General features: G+C 63.7%; 1 protein-coding gene, 1 long non-coding RNA gene and 1 pseudogene across 4 annotated transcripts; 1 reads left to right on the plus strand and 2 right to left on the minus strand.

The window, feature by feature from the left end:
- The first annotated feature begins 3,835 nt into the window (after nucleotides 1-3,835).
- SSTR5 (somatostatin receptor 5) lies at nucleotides 3,836-20,561 on the plus strand. Of its 2 annotated transcripts, none has more exons than XM_015125259.3 (2): nucleotides 3,836-4,538; nucleotides 17,952-20,561. In XM_015125259.3, the coding sequence occupies exon 2, from the start codon at nucleotides 17,979-17,981 to the stop codon at nucleotides 19,071-19,073; it is 1,095 nt and encodes a 364-aa protein (XP_014980745.3). In that variant the 5' UTR covers nucleotides 3,836-4,538; nucleotides 17,952-17,978; the 3' UTR covers nucleotides 19,074-20,561. The 2 variants fall into 2 exon arrangements, with proteins under 2 accessions (XP_014980745.3, XP_077841381.1); XM_077985255.1 differs by lacking the exon at nucleotides 3,836-4,538 and adding an exon at nucleotides 11,946-12,012.
- On the minus strand, nucleotides 4,342-5,378 carry LOC100428256 (uncharacterized; annotated as a pseudogene).
- On the minus strand, nucleotides 14,696-17,698 carry LOC144337825 (uncharacterized). Of its 2 annotated transcripts, XR_013411422.1 has the most exons (3): nucleotides 17,558-17,698; nucleotides 16,729-16,809; nucleotides 14,696-14,822 (listed from the first exon to the last, which is right to left on the minus strand). It is a non-coding gene; the product is annotated as an uncharacterized LOC144337825 (long non-coding RNA). The 2 variants fall into 2 exon arrangements; XR_013411421.1 differs by lacking the exon at nucleotides 14,696-14,822 and having other exon boundaries at nucleotides 16,697-16,809.
- Nucleotides 20,562-21,136: the final 575 nt, after the last annotated feature.

A 21,136-nucleotide genomic window follows, 5' to 3' on the forward strand; every position in this document is an offset into this window, starting at 1 on the left:
AGAAATGCCCGTTCTCCTTGCTGCCGTTACTGCATCTATCCAGCAGCCCCGCACCACAAACCCAAGGTCTAGAAGACCCTATGCCTCAGGCAGAGCTGAACAGGACACACCTCAAAGAGCCGGTCCCCAGATCGAACCGCCAACGACCAGGCCCGATTCGCGCCTCCGGTCGGTCGGTGACTTGGCAAGGCAGGAGCGGGCGAAACTCGTGGCCCTCCCAGGGAGCGGGCAGATGATGATGACTGATCCACACCCGTCCACAGGGAGCGGGTGCGACAAGGCCTGTGGCTTTCTGTGCAAGAATCGGCCCGTGTCCTCTGGGGCCCGGGATGAGGTTTTAGCACCCACTCCCGCTACCAGGGCTCAGGAGGGAGGGCCGGGGAGCCTCCATCTGGTGCTGCCGGTGGCCACTCAGACCCAGCACGGGAGGGTTGGCAGGCCCTGGGCAAATGTGGTGATACCACTGGGAGAGCGGTCAGCAGCTGCCCCTGGCCCCGCCGTCCCTCATGAAGTTATAGACGGCGGCTCTTCAACGTCTCCAGAAATGGCAGAGAAGCTCCCAGAGCTGACGTGCAAATGAATCTTTTCTCGGGCTCGGACCACACAATTCTGCTGGGACCAAGCACAGGCCTGGCCGTCTGCTGCCCCTCTGGGCCTGGCTCTGCTGAGAGGAGGAAGCCTGGCTGTTGGGAGGGGGTCTCGGGTGCCCTCTCCATGGAGCCCACCCCCACCTGATGGTGTGCATCACCCCTCCCCCGGGACTCCATCTCCGCAGCCATCAGCTGCCTCTCCCTCCTCTGGGGCCCCCAGCTGGTCCTCACGGAGGGCTGGGTGGGACTGAGGCCTGATCCCCAGGGGGAGCTGGCTGGTGAGCCGTGTAGCCCAGTGGTCACCGCGGCCAGCGGCGGAGGCTGAATCCCCTGCCCCAGGACTCAGAGGCTGGTGGAGCGGGTTGAACTGAGCCCCTCCAAAAACGTATGTTGAATTCCTGACCCCGGGTGCCCGTGAGCACTGGAAATGGGGTCTTTGCGAATGATGGAGGGAAGATGGGGTCGGACGGGGTGGGTCCCAAAGGCAATGACCCGCACCCTATAAGGAGGCCGCTGACAACAGGGCGAAGTCGGCCGCGTGACGTCGGAGGCAGAGACTGGAGAGAGGCAGCGGTGAGCCCAGGAACACCACAGGTGGCTGGCAGTGCAGGGCGGAACGGCCCTCCCCTGGAGGCTTCAGAGGGTGTGGCCCCATGGACTCCTTGATCTCAGGCTTGCGGCCCCAGGGCTGCAGGAGCTGCGTTTCTGTGGCTTTAGGTCCCAGTTCGTGGCTCTTTGTTATGGCAGCCCCGGCAGACTCACACAGGTGGTGACTGCGGACAGGCCTCCCGACCTCCGGGCCGCAGTTTCCCCACCGGCCCCTGCCATGGGGTAAACGGGTCTGGGATGGTGCTTAGGTGGGGGAGCTGCACCCGCTGCCTGCCGTCCTTGCTGTGGCTGACGGGGTGGTCCCGGCTGCAGCTCCAGCCCTGGCTCCTTGAGGCCTCACACCCTTCCTGGCACCCAATGCTGGGCTCTCGGGGCCTCTGGTCACCCCGTGGGTGCTGATTGAATCGGGACCAACACTGATCACGCTTTCAGAGGCTGTGGCCCCACGTGTGTGGCTAAGAGGTGACTTGGGGCCGGCCGGGCCCAGAGCTGATCCCAGGCTAGGAACGGCCGCAGCAATCGTGTTGGCGTCCACCACGTCCCTCCCAGGGCCTGGCCGTGGGACCAAGGGGACGTGTCTGTGGCCTCTGTGGCCTGAGTGTGGAGGTCAGCACCCAGTGGTGTGACAGTCCTCGTGGGGCAGCGAGGTGACCGGGTCTCTGTTGGGTGCCCCTGGAAGGCTCAGAGGCAAGGATCTTCAGGCAGAGAGTTTGGGGGTGGCCCCAGGAAACACCCGTCATCGAGGGGGTGCTATGAAGTGAAAGGGTGGGTGCCAGTGGGCAGTAGTAAGCAGGTCACCGCTGTGGGCAGATGCACTCCGTCCCCCGGAGCCCCAGGCCGCAGCACTCTGGAGCTGTCCCTACCATAGGGAAGTGGCTGGGCTGTGGTGGCTGTGCCCCGGGGCATTGACTCCCCAGACTCCCGGCTGTTCCCACGCCCAGGCCAGGCCTCCTGTGGTCAGAGACGGCCAGAGTCACAGGGGTTGTAGGAAGTGGCCTCAGGCACGGTCAGGGGCAGGCAGCATCTGCTTCGAGGGCCTGCGCGTGGCTTCCCTGCCCTCGCCAGCCTCTGCCGTGTGGGTCCCGGGAAATTGGCGCTTGATTGCATGAGCGGCCCTGGGCTCCAGTGCATTGGATCCTGCAGCACCGCTGTGGCCGTGGGAGGTGCTGGGGGCAGGGCTGACCCTGGGGCCTAGCTGGTTCCTCCCCGCCTGATGCCAGAGAAGGGAAGTGCTGAGCGTGTGAGGGGGTCAGTAGGGGAAGGGGGTGCAATGGGGTGGCCAGGAGCAGAGACCCCACCCCCCGAAGCACACACACTGGCCGCGTCTGAGGGGAAAGGAGCCCAGGGAGGTGGACGGGGCGGGCAGGGGTTGCCTGTTGCTGGCCTGGACGCCTGGGGGGCATCGTGCTGTCCTTGGGGCTGGCAGACTTCGGACCCCCAAAGCTCACAGCGCCAAACGTGACCCCCCCACACCAGGCGGCGGCGGCTAGAACTGCGAGGGGAGGCAGCGGCTGCCCGGATGGGGAGGTGCTAGTCCTTTGACGAGGAGTTTGCACCTCATTCAAGTCCCCCACCTGGATCCCTGGTGAGGCATCTGGGGTCCAGCCTGGCAGGGGCCCCGGGTTTGCGTCTGTGGGGGTGTGGCCTCTGGGGGAGGACAGACCCTGGTGGGCACTGGTCACAGCTGAGCCGCCGTCAGGGCCACAGCCTTCACTTGCCTCAGGTCCCGGTTTCCGTACGTCACCCAGCGCCGTGTTTCTCCGCCAAGGCAGAGCCACGCCCCACCTGCGCATTCATGCTGACTTATTACCGACTCTTCTGAGTGAGAGGAATTCTCTCCAAATGCCCTTAGGCTTTCAGCTTCCAAATGAAATGAAATGGCTGATGAATCACTCAATCTCAATGTATTAGGAAAGATGTACCTATTTGCATCCGATGAGCAAAATGCACTTTTTTATTGATTTAAAAGTTGACTGAGGCGAACAAATCAGGGAAAATGGCTCCTTTTTCATTTCCCTCTGAGCAGCAAATTAAGCAACTTAAAAGAGCTTTGAATGAGTCAACAACAAAACGCCCCTAAATGTGGAAACGTGAAGGGCAAACATCTCAGCCTCGCTCTCGACGCTCACCGAGGACATAGCCTGCCTCCTGCCCTGGGAAGCTGGGGGCTGTGGAGGACCCCGGCCACGTGGACGTCCAGCCGCATCCCAAAGTCTCCAAGGGGAGAGGGGCCCCCAGCAAGCCTGTCTGGATTAGCCAAGATGAAGGGCTTCAGGAGTCATCAGAGATGGAACTGCCAGGCGCGATGGCTCAAGCCTGCCATCCTGACACTTTGGGAGGCCAAGGCGAGAGGATCACTTGAGCCCAAGAGTTCAAGGCCAGCCTGGGCCACACAGGGAGACCTCCATCTCTAAAAATATTTTTTAAAATTAGCCAGGTCTGATGGCACCTGTAGTCCCAGCTACTCGGGGGGCTGAGGTGGGAGGATCGCGTGAGCCCAGGCGTTAGAGGCTGCAGCAAGCCATGATCCTGCCACGGCATTCCAGCGACAGGTGAGAGAGATCCTGTCTAAAAAATACAACAACAGAGAGAAAGGGAGGGAGGAGCCTGCACGGGCTGAACTATTTTAGCGTCCTGGGGCTGCCGTAACGCAGGCTTACACCACCAGAAATTTATTCTCTCCCAGTTCCGGACGCCACAAGTCCAGAAACAAGGTGTGGGCAGCGCCCAGCACTCTCCCTCTGGAGGCCCTGGGAGGATCCTTCCCTCCCCTTCAAGCTCTGGGGGCTCCACACCCCTGCTGCGGCCGACGCTCCAGGCCCTGCCTCTGTCTTCACAGGGCCTGCTCTGTGCCTCTGCTCTGCTCTGCTCTGCTCTTCACGGAGGAACACCAGTGACAGACTTGGGACCCAGCCTCAATCCAGGGTAACCTCACCCCAAGATCCTTAATTACATCTGCAAAGCCCCTATTTCCAAGGAAAGTTGCATTCGGAGGTTCTGGGTGGACATGAATTTTGGGGGCAGGACACTGTCCGGCCCAGTGCCAAGAGCCGCTATGGGCCGGGCCCTTTGACTCTTGCAAGCCTACGACGGCCACAGAGCTGCAAGGAGGAGGGCTTCCTAGAGGAGGTGGCCCAGCTCGTCAGAAAACCAGCACGTCTTCCCCTTGGGTTCTGGGACCAGCGCTTTCAACGATAAATCCTTTGGGGCCAGGCTGATCCCAGCTGAGACCCTGCGGCGCGCCATGCCCGGCCTGGGGCGGAGGTGAGACAGGCCGCGCACCTCCAAGCTTTGACACGTCCTTCCTCCAAAGGGTGGAGGCTCCACAGGCCCCGCACGGTGAGTGCAGGTCGGGGGTGGGCCGTGGGGTTGCGGCCTGCAGTGTTCTCAGGAGGGCACGGGGCTGGGGGCAGCCGAGACGCGCTTCAGTGGTGAGTGGAGAAGCAGCTGGGGGTTTCCTCCGGCGCCAGAGAGAACTGGGTGATGAAGCCTGGGAGAGGCGTGGGGGGCCTGAAGCGCGCCCCGGTGCGAAGGCTGCGCGGTCGGATTCCAGCTTGGCGCCTGCAAAAGGCTGCGCTGCGCCGCCGGGGGAGGGAGGGTCGGAGGCTGCCGGGGGTTGGGGGATGAAGAGCGGGGGGCAGTTTAACGCAGCGAATCCACCGCGGAGGCAGGAACGGCAGGTGGTGCGATTCCCACCAGGACCTTTGCCATAGAAACCCCGGGTTTCTGAGGGGCTGGAGGCGCCGGAGACGTGTCCGCGGAATGGCGTGAACCTGCGGCCGCAGCGGCGGGTCCGGATGGAGATGGGCCGCCCGAGCGCACGCTGCACCGGCTGTTTCCTGCGCTTGGCTCCTGTAGCGGGGTCGGCCCTCGCCCCTGCATTTGGCGGACTTGATGCGGAGCCCGAGCGTGGCTGCTGGCCCGGGGCGGGGAAGGGCCCTCTAGATCGGGGGTCCCACGGCTGGGCTTGGGGGGCCCACTTGGCCTTCTCTGATTGGTCCGGAGTTGCAGGTGGGGCCGCCTCAGGAAGCTGCTGTACCTGCGGGAGCCCGGACGGTGCTGGGGGGACGCTGTGGTTTGACTTCTGGGGCTGGCGGCAGCACGGGTGGGTCGGGGTCTGTCTGGGTTGGGGTCCGCGGCCGCGTGGCGTCTGGCTTGGGGGTCCTCAGCCACATGCAATTTGGGTCAGGGTCGGGGTCTGCAGCTGCGTGGTGTCCGGCTCTCATGGCCCCCGTGTCTGGACTTCGCTCTCCAGCCATTTCCTCTGCATGTTTCCCTGGAACAGGACCTGGGAATCAGGGTGGTGGAGGTGGACACGCCCCAAAACCTGCCAGCCCTGGTCTGTGATGCCTGGATGGAGGGGCCACAGCCACGCTGGCTCCCAGCCTCTTCCCAGACACCCTGGCCCCTGGATGCAGCGTCCACCGTGGGGCGTGTGGTCCCTGAGCACCCCCCACACCCGCTCCGTGTGGCTCTGCATCCCTACCCAAACCTCGTGTGGAAATGGAGTCTGCAGTGTGGTGCTGGGGCCTGGTGGGGAGTGACTGGGTATCAGGGGGGGATTTCTCGTGAATGGCTTGGCCCCATCCCTCCTGGTGCTCTCCTCGAGGTGGTGAGTGGCCGTTTAAATGTGTCCGGCACTGCTCTGTCTCTGGTTCCTGCTCTTGCCATGTGAGACGCCTGCTCCGGCTTCTGCCTTCCAGCAGATTTGGAAGCTTCCTGGAGCCTCTCCAGAGACAGAAGCAGCTATGTTTTCCGTACAGCCCGCAAAGCCTGAGCCAATTAAACTCTTTTCTCTATAAATTACCCAGTCTCGGGTATTTTTTTTTTCGTGGGGGGTGGGAGTGGACAGCGTCTCGCTCTGTCGCCCAGGCTGGAGTGCAGTGGCGCGATCTCTGCTCAGTGCACCCTCTGCCTCCCGGGTTGAAGCGATTCTCCTGCCTCAGCCTCCCAAGTAGCTGGGATTACAGGCATCCGCCACCACACCTGCTAATTTTTATATTTTTAGTAGAGATGGGGTTTTACCATGTTGGCCAGGCTGGTCTTGAACTCCTGACTTCATGATCCTCCCTACCCCGGCTTCCCACAGTGCTGGGATCACAGGCGTCAGCCACCGCGCCTGGTCGCGGGTATTTTCCAGCAGTGCAAGGAGAGACCACCACACCTGGTGAACGCTCCTGACGGCAGTAACTGAGGTGCACCTGGGGGTGCCTCTGCGGCAGACACACCTGAAGGTGGTTGGGGTTCCCAGCGAGGGAATCTGGGAGGAGCCAACCGGAGACCCAAGTCCTCTCTATGAGGAACATCTGAACCCTGGCTGTCCTGTGGAACCCGGGCAATGCTGAGGATTGAGACCCTTTGTTTTGGGTTCAATGGAGGCTGTGGGTGGAGGTTGTTGAGGGAGGATGGAGGCTGTGGGTGGAGGTTGTTGGGGGAGGATGGAGGCTGTGGGTGGAGGTTGTGGGCGAGGGTGCTAAGTGAAAACGCTGTAGGATAGGCGTGCTTCTTGCAGTGGTTGTGGTTTTTGCAGTGGTTGTGGTTTTGTGGTGGTTGTGGTTTTTGCGGTAGTTGTGATTGTGGGTTTTGCAGTGGTTGTGGTTTTTGAGATGTTTGTGGTTTTGCAGTGGTTGTGATTGTGGTTTTTGCACTGATTGTAGTTCTCCTGCCCCGACTGCTGCCGCTGGACCCTCTCCCCCGTGTGTAGCCTCCGATAGGACCCCATGTCTGGATCCTGGCACTGGGTCTCCTCTGGCCTCATGAGACTGGTGCCGTCCCCACTGGAGCCGACAGGGGTTTGGCTCCTGGCTTCCTCCGTCTCTGGACGAGTCAGCAGCTGCTCCTGTGCAGGAACGCCCACGGCCTTTGGCATCACACGGGGTCTGGATCCTGGCTGTGACCCCTCCCCCAGTGACCTCCTGCGGGACTGATGGCCAGAGAGGGGGCCTGTCGGGCCTACAGCGCCCGTCCCACCATCAGCCACCCTGAGTTCTGGGCAGGAGTCCCCTCGCCTCGGTCCTACCCACCCAGAAGGATCCAGTGAGGCAACGCCCGCCTGGGATGCCGCAGAGGTCAAGCCCAGCACCGTGAGGCTTAGTGGCTGCTGGGAGCCATGGCAACCGGATGGTGGCTGGATGGACTCCGCAGGGACAGTCCTCAGACCCCTCTCCAGGGACCCCACCCTAGCTGTGACCTGTCCCACGGCACCTGTACTGTGACACCCTCTTTGCTGTCCATATGGCTATGAGGGCTGCCCTTTGCATGTCCATTCCCGAGTCCCAGCCCTACAGCAGCGATGGGCTCGCCTGGCCCCTCTGTGGACGCCGCCACTGTCTGTACGGTGGGATGTTAATAGTCTCCGCGTCATGTGGCTGTTAATTTTGGAAGCTCGCCCCCTTCCTCCTCCCCCACTACGGTCCTGCCTTCACACCCCACTGCCTGAGTCAGCGCCCACAGCTGTACCGGATGCTGGGTTTGGCCCCAGCTGAAGGGCTGGTGTCCTGCATGCAGGCGGGGTCCTGGTAATGGGGCTGTACCATCTGTGTGAACGGCCTCGGCTGCTTCCCCCTGCCCTGCCCAGGCTGAGTCCACAGTCCCAGACAGCAGTGCCCCGAGAGCTGCCTGGCATACCCCGGGAAGAGGATGAATTTCGCCTTATGGGAGCCTTTGCCAGGAGTGGGGCTGCCTGGTGACCACGTGAAGCACCTCCCAGGATGAACCAGGACGCTGCCAATGCTGAGGCTGGGCTGGGACTTCCAGGGCCTCATTGTCTGGGATGAGGTGGGCTCCAGCTGGGCTGTGGCAGGGACCGGGAGGAACCTGCGTCTGCCCTGATCTCCCTCCTCACGCCTGCAGAGCCCTCCCCTGACCGGACAGTAGGGTGTCACACCTGCAGAGCCCTCCCCTGACCGGACAGCAGGGTGTCACACCTGCAGAGCCCTCCCCTGACCGGACAGCAGGCTGTCACACCTGCAGAGCCCCTCCCCTGACCGGACAGCAGGGTGTCACACCTGCAGAGCCCTCCCCTGACCGGACAGCAGGGTGTCACACCTGCAGAGCCCTCCCCTGACCGGACAGCAGGGTGTCACACCTGCAGAGCCCCTCCCCTGACCGGACAGCAGGGTGTCACACCTGCAGAGCCCCTCCCCTGACCGGACAGCAGGGTGTCACACCTGCAGAGCCCCTCCCCTGACTGGACAGCAGGATGTCACACCTGCAGAGCCCTCCCCGACCGGACAGCAGGGTGTCCTGGGTGGGACCCGGCCCGAGCATCCAGAAACTCAGCTCTAAGTCAAGACTCTTACCCTCTCTGAGCCTCAGTTTCCCCATTTTCAAATGATGCCCAGGAGAGCAGGACCCACCCCCCAGCTGGGCCTATCAGAGTGCTGGCGCAGGCCTGAGGCCTCTCTTGGGTGGTATAACCCACTGCCCTAGCCCAGGTGGGACCGGGGGGGCCCCATGATCCCCCAGGAGTGTGGGGATCTCGTGTGGGGGTCTCTCACCAGCTCCAGACGCCAAGTTTCCAGGGCATATTCACTCAAATTCCTCACCCTCACCTTCCCCCCAGTGCAGGCCTGGCTGTGGCCACTACCTGGGGCTGGGAGGGGGCAGGTCTTTGGTACCTGCTCTGTCCCTGGCATCTGGACCAGCGCCCAGCACAGTGACGTCTCTTAAGCCAGTGCAAGGTGAGGGCCTCAGCACTGCCCCCGCCTCCCATCCTGAAGGCTGGGGTAGCCTGGGAAGCTGCATTTTAATGAGTACGCCATTTTAACAGAGTGCCCACTGAGGCCTGAGACCACGGCCAGGAGGGTCAGCCACCCCCAGGGCCCCAGGGGCGGGGCTCAGGCCCCTGCAGAAGGCCCCATCCTTGAAACCCTTCGAGGGTCTCCCTGCTTCTCGCTGGACTCCGGGCCACGCTCTGCCCTTGGCAGCTGCAGCCTGCACCTCACTCCAGACGCCTTAGTGGGAAGCCCCTGCTGCCGGGTCCCCAGGCTGGAATCCGCAGGACTTTGGGGCACCCTGTGCTCTTGGGGACGCTGTGCGGTGGTTCCCTGAGGAGGTCAGACACCAGGACACCGTCACAGCCCGGTCCCGGCGACACATGCCTGCAGCATCTGCACCTGCGTCTTTCTTCTCCTGTCGGGAGGCTGGTGACCTGCTGTGCTGCCCCCGTGGGGGCTGACCTCTGACCTCCCATCCGGTGGGCTGTGCTGCAGCAGCCAGGACCGGGAGGTGCACGTGGACCCGTGTTTATTGGAATCCTGCTGTGATCAGACCCGGGGATGATGTTGAGACCCGCCAGGCCCCGTGGCCTCCTGTGAGCATCCATAGGCGGTTGGGGGCAGCAGGCAGTGGAACAAGTGTGGGGCCGCCGGGGCTTCCCGGAGGGAGGGTGGCTTGAGCTGCCGGAGGAGTTACCTGCAGAAAGGAGGTGGATGCACCGGGCAGGGGGGCAGCCAGGGCAAAGGCCTGGTGCTCAGAGGGTCACGGGGGCAGGGGAGCCCTTTGGAGGAGTGGAGGGAGGGCCCTGTTGGCTGCAGGACAGAGCGCCCCACACTCCTCCTGGCCACCATCCCCAGGGCCTGGCCCAGTCCGGGGACAAAGATGAGAGGCCTCTGGGGTGTTCCAGGTGAGCTGGAGTCAGCCTCTGTCGCTTTTGAATAATTACAGGGGAGCCTAAGCACAGTGACCACGCCTCTGCCTGGTGTGGGAGGGGCACGGCCTTGTGTCCGGGAGCTGCTGGCCTCAGCTTCAGGAAAGGGGGTGTCATGGGCAGTGGGACAGGTCACAGCTAGGATGGGGTCCCTGGAGAGGGGTGTGTGGACCATCCCTGCGGAGTCCATCCAGCCACCATCCGGTTGCCATGGCTCCCAGCGGTCACTAATCCTCACGGTGCTGGGCTGGACCTCTGCAGCGTCCCAGGCGGGCGTCACCTCATTTGATCCTCCTGGGGTGGGTGGGATTGAGGCCAGGGGACTCCTGCCCAGAACTCAGGGTGACTGATGGCAGGAGGGGCAGCACGGGGCCGACAGGTCCCCTCTCTGGCCATCAGGCCCCCAGGAGGGCCCAGGAGCTTGGGGGTGGAGGGTGTCCCGGCTTGATGTTGGGGATGTGAGTAAATACAGCACCCGCAGGGCTGAGCTCCCACTGGGCGCTGGGCCCTGACTCTCACACGGGACCCTGCACCCCTGGGCCGCCCAGCGATTCCAGAACAGTGGGACCCCAGAGGCTTCTCAGGGAGCCCCAGAACATGACGAATGGGGGCTCAGGTACAAGGTGGTGGGAGCTGGAGGAACACAGCCAGGAGCTGAGGCAAGAACTTCGAGGATGGCAGGATGGCGGGAGGAGGCTGAGGGGAGGGGCAGCAGATGAGATGGGGGAGGAGTTGGGGCCACAAAGAGGTTCTCAGAGGATCTGCCTCGGAAAGCTACTGCTGGCAGGGGTTGGGGGATGGACCCCAGGTACCTCTAGAGAGGATGGAAAGGCTTATGGGGAGGATTCTGGCAGGGGCCCTGGGCCCAGCCTGCAGCCTCCCCTGAGGGTCTGGCCATGGCCGCAGGCTGGGCAGGAGGGGAGGGGACCTTGGGGCTGGGTGCCGTGGTCCTCTAAGCACTCTTGCTTGATGATAAAGGCAATACATCCTCCTTGTAGAACAAGTAGAAACAGTGAAAAGCTTAAAGGTGCGAACGTGGTCCCGGTACCCGGCCTTCCGTGGGAGCTGCTGGTGCCTCTTCAACATGAGCCTGGCCAGTGGGAGCTGACCCACCTCTGAACAGAGGGCAGGTGGCTGTTCCCACCTCCCTCAGAGAGGGGCCCGGGGCCTTCAGAGTTCTGTTGTCACCTGGGGGCCCCTCACTTCAGTCAGTGGCGGGGCTCCCTGAGTCAGGGCGGGGCAGGGGAGGGGGCTGGGGGACCTCCTGGAGGGAAAATGTCCGGTGATCCGCAGCCTCCGTGCTCAGCGGAACGAGGCGCTCAATCCTGCTTGTTACCATCAGCGGCGCTCACGGGAGGCTCCACGGACTGGGGGATCAGCATCCCGGGAGCTTGTCACGAATGCAGATTCCCAGGCCCTGACTGCCTGGGGAGTGGGGGGCCCAGCTCGAGGCCCGGGAATCTTCTTTGAGGACCCAGGTGACTCCGCCGCCTGCTTGAGAACCCCACCTTAGGTGAGGGACTAAGGTGTACCCATGGATTCATTTCAGTGGAAATAAAAGTAACAACTTAGCGGGTACCTTTAGACTGTATTTAAATACGTGTAGGATCCACAAATAAGCCATGGTTAAAACCCATATGGACTGTCCTGGAAATCCCACCACCACGGACCCCCTCTCGCTGGGGCTGCCTGCCGCCCCGCCAGCCTCCACCCACCCACTTCTCTCCGCAATCCCAGCCCACGCCTCAGAGACGCCTGCAGAGCCCCTGACCCTCTCCCCTTAGCAAGGACCCTCCACCCTCTTGAGACTCTCCAGGAGGGACCCCCTGGCCGCCTGCTGGCGGCAGGACCCCCACCCCAAGCTGGGGTCTACCTCAGAGCAGACAGCAAGAAAATAGGGTGGGGGCGCAGACGACCATGGGGTCACTGCCAGTGGGAGCAGGGCTGTGGGCCAGTCCGCGAGGGTTCTGGGAGGCCAGATGTGGGAGCCGGGAGTGGGGCAGGTGAAGCGGCCCCGCCCCGCCCCCACCCGACACTGGCCCCGCCCCCGCCCCCGCCCCCGCCCCTGCCCCGCCCCGCCCCCTCCCAGCCGGTGCCCGAGAGCCCGGAGCCAGCGCCGCGCGGACATCGGGGCTCCCCTGGCCAGAGGGCGCCGCCGCCCAGGTGAGTGCCGCCCGCCCCCGTCCCGTTCCCGCGCGGGCGCCCCCCGCCCTCTGCTGTTGTCCCCGCTGGGGGTCTCACCCTGTGTGCGCAGCCCCAGCCCGGGGTCCTGCCGTGCGCCCCCAGCCTGCTGCGTGCACTGTCCCCCGAGCGCCCTCCGCACACCGCGGGGCTCTCCTGCTGCCGCCCGCCGGGGGTCTCTCCCCTCCCGCTCCATCCACTCCCAGCAGCTGCATCCCTCCCATCTCCTGCCCCGCCCGCCACAACTCACCATCTGCAGGCGGCCGGTCTGCCAGGGTCAGCCCAGAAGCCACAGGGGACCCAGATGGCCCCACTCTGCCCACCGTGCCGCTCCCGGCCTCACCTCGCCACGACGGGGGCCACAGCGGGGCTGGCCCCTAGAGCTGGAGGAGGGTGGGTAGGGCTGGGGAGGGCTCGGAGCCTGGGGTGGAGGCTGGGAGTGGCACTCAAGCCACAAGGAGCCACTGGGCCACGGAAGGAAAGTCCCAGGGTGCCCATGGCACCCAGCGAGGGGAGGATCCACAATTTGCGTACGGGGGAGGCAACTAGTGCCTACACCCAGCTGGGTCGGTGAGCTCCTGGAGGGCAGCAGGCAGAGGCCAGCGCCCAGGAGCCCTGTGACCTGGCACCCACGGATGGGTTCCCTGAGACCCAGGACTAGGGAGGCTGCGGTGCCACTCCGCCCACTGCGAACACAGCCCCCTCCTGTCCAAGGCACCGTGTGTGCCTGGAATCCTCCCGGTGTCTTCACCCTCCCCAGAAAAGAGAACATGCCCCTGGGGTGTGTGCCCTTGGCCCTCTACCCGCACCCCAGACTCGCCCACGTGCCCGACCCACTGTCCCCGGCCTGCCAGCCTGCCTGGGGCCCTCTCGAGGGTGAGACTGGAGTGCATGCTGACAGAAGCTGGGGATGGTTCCATCGAGGCTGCGCTGTTTCTGAAGGGAGCGATTCTGGGCGATGTGGGTGGGGACTGCCAGAGCCTCCTGGGCAGAAACTGGTCGAAGGCACCAAGGACAGGGGCCCAGCGTCGATTTCCAGGGCGAGACCCAGCGGCGCTCCGAGGAGGTGCCTGGTGTGGAGGGTGGCCTGAGAAGCACTCGCAGGATCCCTGCTGCTGCTGCTCCAGGCTGGCCCACACCTGCCTCAGTTTCCCCATCCTGGGGAGGGTATGTGCCCCTGGCCACAGGCTGCCACAGGGGCAGATGGCGTGTATGTGGGGCACAGGCGGAGGTGCCATTGGCTGCACTCACAGAGCTGGACCCCAAGGGGGAAGGGGCCTGCCACCAGCCTACGCTTACGACAGAGGAAACAGGTCAGAATGCTCGTTCTGGGAGCACAGGCTTGGCTCGGGGGACTTTGGAGGGGCTGGAGCCTGTAGTCTTAGCTAAGGTGTCCCCCCACGTTTGCTCCCACCCAGCACACATTGGAGGAGCCCGGGGGGGGGAGGTCTGCAGCCTCTCCAGGGTGGGACGTGGGCCCCAGCCGTGCGAGCCACTGCCTCCCTGAGCGGCAGGTTCCGCAGCCCCTCCAAGCTGCAGCTGCGTCGCTGCCCCCCGTGAAGGACCCAGCTCCCCAACCTCGCGCTGGGCTAGCCTGCAAGGGGTTGGCTGGCACAGGCTAGACTTCCGCCTAGTCATGGAGGACTTGGCGCTGAGGCCCCATCTCTGGTCGCAGGCGTCTGTGAAGACTCTGCCCCCTTCTCCGAGGAGCCAGCGGCCTACTGGATGCTGGGGAGATGCTGGGCTGCTTAGGGCAGCTTGTGGGAGCAATCATTGAGCGCCCAGTGTATGCCTGACACTACACGCAGCACCCTGCACACAGAAGCTCACTCAGTTGCATCTGCTCAGCGACCCTACGGTTTGCAGGAGCTGCCTAGAAGCTGGGCTCGGAGAAGCCCGTGACTTACCCCAGACTACGCAGCCCATGTGGAGGGTGGGCGGGGGCTGGAGTCTCTCCCAGTGCCATGTCAGGCTGCATGCTGGGTGAGCAGATCCCTTCCCGGCCAAGGGCTGGGGATCAGAAAGCTCCCAACACTGCCCCCCACCAGTGAATCCCCCCGCCCACAAGGGACAGGGCAACCAGGACAGTTTCCCGGTGAGTGCATAATTTTATGATTCAGAAGATTACTGCTTCCAAATAATGGCTCTTGCAGAATTATGTTCCAAGAGTCAGGTACAGCAATAATGGTCTATTTTTGTTCTTTGCTGCTCTGAAGTCTAACTCTGGAGTTGGAGCACTGGGGGCCGCAGAGCGGGGGACCTGGCAGCCTGTGGAGCCCCTCGCTGGGCTCTGGTCATGGGAGTGGCCTTGGAGGAGCCCTGAGTGCCTCCTCTGAAGCTATGAAGCTACAAAGACAGGGGTTTGATTTTAGCTGCTTGGGAGGCTGAGGCAGGAGGATCGCTTGAGCACAGGAGGTCGAGGCTGCAGTGAGCTGTGATCGCACCACTGCACTCCAGCTCGGGCAACAGAGCCAGACCCCATCTCAAAAACAAAAAATCAAACAGGCATTTGGGAACCACATGTGCTGGGGACCCAGGGCCTGTGTAGGAGATGGACCAGAGCCCGGCAGCCGCCCTCTCCCTGCCCCAGCGTCGGCGGCTCCTCTGTCGGCTCCACCTGACCTCCTTGGTATGGAGGAATGGGCCGGAAGTGCCTCCCCCGGGAGGGCCGCAGCTCAGAGGCCCCTGCAGCTGGGTTGCTGTCCCGTCCGTCTGGACTCCTACGCAGCCTGCGGGCTGTCTCCAGACCACTGTCCTTCTGGAATGCATGCTCCACAGGCAGCCAGAGGAAGCTGTAAACATGGCGTGTTGGTGTTCTGTGCTGGTCCCTGGAGAGCGGAGAGCCACAGGCCCACTGCTGCCCATGGGAGCTCGCTTGCCAGGAGGCCCCTGTCTGAGTCTCCCAGGAGAGGCCTTGATCCGGGTCAGGAGCAGACGCAGCTGGAGGCTCCATCCCAACCCCAGCCCAGGAGCATCTGCAGCAGCAGCTCCAGCAAAACGGAAAATGACTTTTCCCTCCTGGCTGGGCAGTGCTCCACTGGGTTGGGGTTCTAGGGTGGCAGTGCCCTGTCTCCCTCTCCCTCTCCCTCTCCCTCTCCCCTCCCTCTCCCTCTCCCTCTCCCCCCCTCCCATCCCCCCTCCCTCCCCCTCCCCTCCCCCTCCCCCTCCCTCCCTCTCCTTCCCCCTCCCCCTCCCTCCCTCTCCCTCCCCCTCCCCTCTCCCTCTCCCTCCCCCTCCCCCTCCCTCCCCCTTGCCCTCCCCTCTCCCTCCCTCTCCCTCCCCCTCCCCTCTCCCTCCCCCTCCCCTCCCCTCTCCCTCCCTCTTTCCTTCTCCTTTCCCCCTCCTCCCTCCCCTTCCCTGTCTCTCCCTCCCTTCCCCCTCCCCCTCCCCCTTCCTCTCTCTCTCCCTCCCTCCCTCCAACACCCTGTCTTTCTCTCTCCCTCCCCACCACCCCTCTTCTCCCACCCCCTGGGGTCTGCATGGAGGCCCCTGTGCTCCCTTCCTGCTAAGGATTCTGCTGCCTGTGGGAATCCATCCTGTCTGTCTGGCTGGCGTCTCTCAGGGCTGCTCCTGCCCAGATGCCGCAGCTTGTCAGGGACGCTCTTTCATTCCTTTATGCTACGTGGGACAGGTGCGCTCAGAGATGAGACCCTGTCGCCAGTCTGGGGGAGCCCAGCCAGGCTCTCCCTCTGCCGGGACCCTGCTTCAGCGAACCTTTCAACCGTCTTCCCATTCACCAATTCTCTCCTCAGCCGTGTCCACACGGGAGTTGGTTCTGACCACTTTTGTAGTGTTTTTTTTTTCCACCTAAATGATTGTATTTTTTACATCCAAGATTTGTAATTTTTAAAAATAGATGCCTGTTCATTTTACTTCTTCTTAGACAGAAGCTAAATGTATTTCCTAACATTTTATCCTTGCCTTCTCTGTGGATCCTGCACGGGTTTAAACATAGCCTAAGTGTACCTGTTAGCTTCTTATTTTTATCTCCCCTGAGATGAATCCACGGTCCGCTGGCCCTGCTGGTTTTCTGAGTCGTATTTCTTAGTGTGTTTATGCCACGTGAGCTTGGGGACGTTGGTTTCTAGGTTTGTTGGGGACGGAGGGTTTTCTCTCTGTGGCTGTCAGCCTTGTGTTCTGGGCTCCCCTGTCCCCAGCTCTCCTTTCCTTGTCTACCAGATTTCAGTGGCCTTGGCCCAGCCCTGCAGCCCCCAACCAGGACTGTGGACTTTCTTGGCAGCTGCTGGGGTTGTCTTGTGCTCTGAGGTGCCTCGGGGGTCACGGCCGGTCAGCTGAGCAGGCCCCGGGGTTCCAGACGGCACATGCTGGAGTCACCACGGCCGGCTCCACCCCTGCTCAGGCCAGGGTCCCCCAGGGATGGGCCTGTCCCTGGTCTGGATCCTGGGGGGCACTTTGCTTCTCTACTGGCCACCCCCAGAGCCACACAGCTCCAGGGTCAACCTGAATGTCCGGCCTTCCTCCACCTCACTTGTCAGGGGAGGCATTGATCTTATTTTTGAGACAGGGTTTTGTTCTGTTCCCCAGACTGGCTGCAGTGATGCAGTCACAGCTCACTGCAGCCTTGACCTCCTGGGCTCAAATGATCCTCCCAACTCAGCCTCCCCAGTGACTGGGACTACAGGCGTGTGCCACCACACTTGGCTAATTTTTGTATTTTTTGTAGAGATGGGGTCTCACCATGTTGCCCAGGCTGGTCTCGAACTCCTGACCTCAGGTGATCCACCCGCCTCGGCCTCCCACAGCGCTGGGGTGACAGGTCTGAGCCACCGCACCCAGCCAGAGTATCATTTTTATGGATTATTTCACACATGCAGAAAAATACAAAAACAATGTACGAGGTACACACGTGCCCATGGCCTTGAACCCACAGACATCGCCATTCCCAGTCCACCCTTCTCCCCGGCTGAAGCCTTCCCTCCCTCCCTCCCCTGCCCCAGTCTCCCCTGTTCTCTCTCTGGGCCACGTCGGGGGCTTCCAGGGCCCGGGAGGGGGCTCAAAGCTCCAATGGGACTGGGCAGTGTCAGGCAGCTGGAGCCCCCAGACGCTGTGCCTCTAACCCACCCACGCCCCCCACCGCGGCTTCTCCCCGCAGCCCCCATCCCCAGTCCCCCCTCCTTTGCCCTGTGCGACTCCTGGGGCTCCGTGTGGCTGCTCTGTGTGGTTTGTGTGTTTGCCTCTCTGCAGCCGCCCCGTGGGGAGGGGCGGTGTCTGCCTGGCCCTGTGCTGTGCCCCCGCCTGGGTTTAGAGATGTCTGTCATTGCTGTGGGGGTGACGGTCCCTGCGCTGGCCTGGCGAGAGGCCCGGCGGCCGATGGGCAGGGTCTACCGCGGTGAAAGCCCCTCAAGCCTGTGGTGGCAGCACCCCATCCAGCCACTTCTTGGGTCGACCTAGCCAGGCGCCATTCATCCCAGGCGGGCAGGGGGCCATTCACCAGCCCCGTCCTTCTCCACTGCCGCCTCTCCCTGTGTGTCCGGGAGGTGCCGCCCGCTGGGCCTCGGCCCCTTACCTGGGAGACGAGGGCAGCAGCACCACAGGGCAGGCTCCGAGGGGCTTCAGGGAGACGCAGGTGCTGGCCTCAGACTCCAGGACGCTGCAGCCAGGCCAGGCGCCATCTGGGTGCAGGGGCGGCCACAGGGCAGCCGTCGCCGTATCGACAGCAGCTGTCCGTCTGGGTTCCCGGGGCCACCTGCCCACTGCTCCTTCCTCTCCTGGCTTGTTTTCCAAACAATTTACTTAATGTGATTCCTGGCCGAGCTGAACATGACTAATCGTGTTTACCCGGTGATCCCGCGCCTCCCGGCAGGCGGGGCTGGGGCCGGGCTGGGGCCCCGAGGAAGGAATGCCTGCATGTGCCGGTTCAGGGACTCACCACCCCGGCGTCCTCCCTTCTTCTCTTGCAGAGCCCGACGTGCCCCCGGGCTGCCGCCATGGAACCCCTGTTCCCAGCTTCCACGCCCAGCTGGAACGCCTCCTCCCCGGGGGCTGCCTCCGGAGGTGGTGACAACAGGACGCTGGTGGGGCCGGCGCCCTCGGCGGGGGCCCGGGCAGTGCTGGTGCCCGTGCTGTACCTGCTGGTGTGCGCGGCTGGGCTGGGCGGGAACACGCTGGTCATCTACGTGGTGCTGCGCTTCGCCAAGATGAAGACGGTCACCAACATCTACATCCTCAACCTGGCAGTGGCCGACGTCCTCTACATGCTGGGGCTGCCCTTCCTGGCCACGCAGAACGCCGCGTCCTTCTGGCCCTTCGGCCCCATCCTGTGCCGCCTGGTCATGACGCTGGACGGCGTCAACCAGTTCACCAGTGTCTTCTGCCTGACGGTCATGAGTGTGGACCGCTACCTGGCCGTGGTGCATCCGCTGAGCTCCGCCCGCTGGCGCCGCCCACGTGTGGCCAAGCTGGCGAGCGCCGCGGCCTGGGCCCTGTCTCTGTGCATGTCGCTGCCGCTCCTGGTGTTCGCAGACGTGCAGGAGGGCGGCACTTGCAACGCCAGCTGGCCGGAGCCTGTGGGGCTGTGGGGTGCCGTCTTCATCATCTACACGGCCGTGCTGGGCTTCTTCGGGCCGCTGCTGGTCATCTGCCTGTGCTACCTGCTCATCGTGGTGAAGGTGAGGGCGGCGGCCGTGCGCGTGGGCTGCGTGAGGCGGCGCTCGGAGCGGAAGGTGACGCGCATGGTGTTGGTGGTGGTGCTGGTGTTCGCGGGATGCTGGCTGCCCTTCTTCACCGTCAACATCGTCAACCTGGCCGTGGCGCTGCCCCAGGAGCCCGCCTCCGCCGGCCTCTACTTCTTCGTGGTCATCCTCTCCTACGCCAACAGCTGCGCCAACCCCATCCTCTACGGCTTCCTCTCTGACAACTTCCGCCAGAGCTTCCAGAAGGTTCTGTGCCTCCGCAAGGGCTCCGGCGCCAAGGACGCTGACGCCATGGAGCCGCGGCCAGATAGGAGCCGGCAGCAGCAGGAGGCCATGTCGCCCACGCACGGCGCCAAAGCCAATGGGCTTATGCAGACCAGCAAGCTGTGAGGGCCCCGGTGGGGGGTGGGCGGCCCCGCGTCACCCCCAGGTGCACTGCAGTGACCCCCACCCGTGACCTGCCAGTCAGGATGCTGCCCAGCGGTGGTGTGAGGACAGAGCTGGCTGAGGCCAGGCTGGGGTGGACACAGGGCAGAAGGCGCCCCACAGTACCCCCACCCCCTCCAGCCGTCTGCCACATGGCGGGGCTCCCGGGAGGTGGGGGGCTTGGCCGTGCCTTGAAAGTGCTCAGGGCTGCCTCACCCTCCGTCCGGCCCCAGCCCATGCCGGCTTTCCCTCTGGGGAGCGACTTTTCCAGAAGGCCGGCCAGGCGAGAGGGTCTTCCTGACTGCAGGGACTGACCTGCCCGGCCCACCAGCTACTGTGCCCTCGAGTCAGCTCCGAGCCACCTGGTCCACGTCCGGGGCTGCTCTGCTAAATTTAAAGGCACCCGAAAGTGCTTGACGCAGGTCCCCTGGAGTCCCTGGCTGCGGCCCCAGCCCCTCGCTTGCCCTGCACTGTGTGGACTCTGGGGACACGGATGTAAGGGGAGTGTGGCTGGGCAGCCACCGGTCAGCCAGGGTCACGCCCGTCCTGGGGGCCCCACCCTGCTGCCCAACACCCCCCACAGGACTCTGCGGGTGGCAGTTGCTGTCTCAGAGAGGGGAGCGGGGGGGCTTGGGAGTTGGCCCAGCCAGGGGCGAGGTGGGGAGGCAGCCGGTGCAGAGGAGAGCCGGGGGCTGAGGCTGGGGTGGAGGCTCCGGCCCTCCAGGCTTCGGGGGGTGCAGGTGGTTGTGCTGTGCTGGGATTGGCTCTGTCTGGAGGGGTCCAGTGCAGGTTGTGTCTGGGGGCACTAGGGAGAGGGGCTCCTGCTGGAGGAGGACCTCAGAGTCTCGGGGGGCTCTTGAGGGAGGGTGGTGAGGACGGGGAACTTGCAGCTGTCTCTTCTGCTTTGGGACAGGGACTCCGGCCCGGGAGAGGGAACGGGGACAGAAACAGATGCCAGTCATCCAGGCGCAGTGGGGAGCTGCTCCCCAGGCCACAGCAGACAGCACTGCTGAGAGATGGCGGACGCGTGGGTGACGCAAATGGCAGGCCCTGGGAATCCCGCTACCCCCCACCTAGAATTGTCCCACCTCCCCCACCCCAAACGCCAGCTCCTCCTGGCGCCCCAGGCCCAGAATGTGGGCCCGGAGAGACTTGCTGGGGTCTCTGGGGCACCTTGGCCTCACTCTGAGGCTGGAAGGAAAAGGACCAGGGTGCGGCATCACTCGGCCCCAGGGACCCCACTGCCCTGCCCAGCACTGGCCCCGACCCGCGCTCCTGCCGTCTGCTCAGAGCGGGACCTCGTCCTCCCGGAGGGTGCAGGGTGCGGCTGAGTGGGCACAGATCCTGGCTGGAGAAAGGCCCAGGTGGAGGCCAGGCCTGGGAAACATCTGAGTGATGAGGACACGCGTGTTTGACAACTGCTCCCCTGAATAAACACGAGGATACATGTTTGATCCTTTCCCGAGCAAATATTTTCCCTGGAGCCGGACGCAGCCAGCACAGACCAGAGCGAGTGGAGCCTGGGGTCCCCCGAGGCCCAACACAGGGCCCAGCCCCCGGCCCCAGCCCTGCTGAGCCAGACAAGGCCGGGCTGGGAGCAGCCAAATGCCCAGCAGGAAGCGGGAGGCGCGGAATTAGTGAAGAGGGTGAAAGTGATGGAAGCTGCCTGGGGTCTTAGGCTGGAGCTGCCCCTCACGGCTTCTCGACAGCTCTGGGCGGGGCAGGGTGGCCTTCTGCAGGGGGTCCACAAAGCTCTGCCTCCTGAGTCACCAAAGAGGGGTGCAGCCAGGGTGCACTGGGGGAAACTGAGGCCCATTCACACCGCAGCACTCCCCCCGACCTGCCTCTCCAGGGATTTGGGTGCCACGTTCATCGGCTCAGAAGGCTTTGGGGACTGAGCAGATGGCTCGGAAATCCCTGCCAAGATCAATTCCTCCAATTGATTTGATGCCAGGCGCTCTCCCCACAGGGCCGGCAGCTACGCGGGGCTGACAGAGGCGCCACAGCCCTCACTCCTGAGTGAAGAT

Source organism: Macaca mulatta, chromosome 20 (genome assembly GCF_049350105.2).
Source record: "Macaca mulatta isolate MMU2019108-1 chromosome 20, T2T-MMU8v2.0, whole genome shotgun sequence".
Classification (NCBI taxonomy): Eukaryota; Metazoa; Chordata; class Mammalia; order Primates; family Cercopithecidae; genus Macaca; species Macaca mulatta.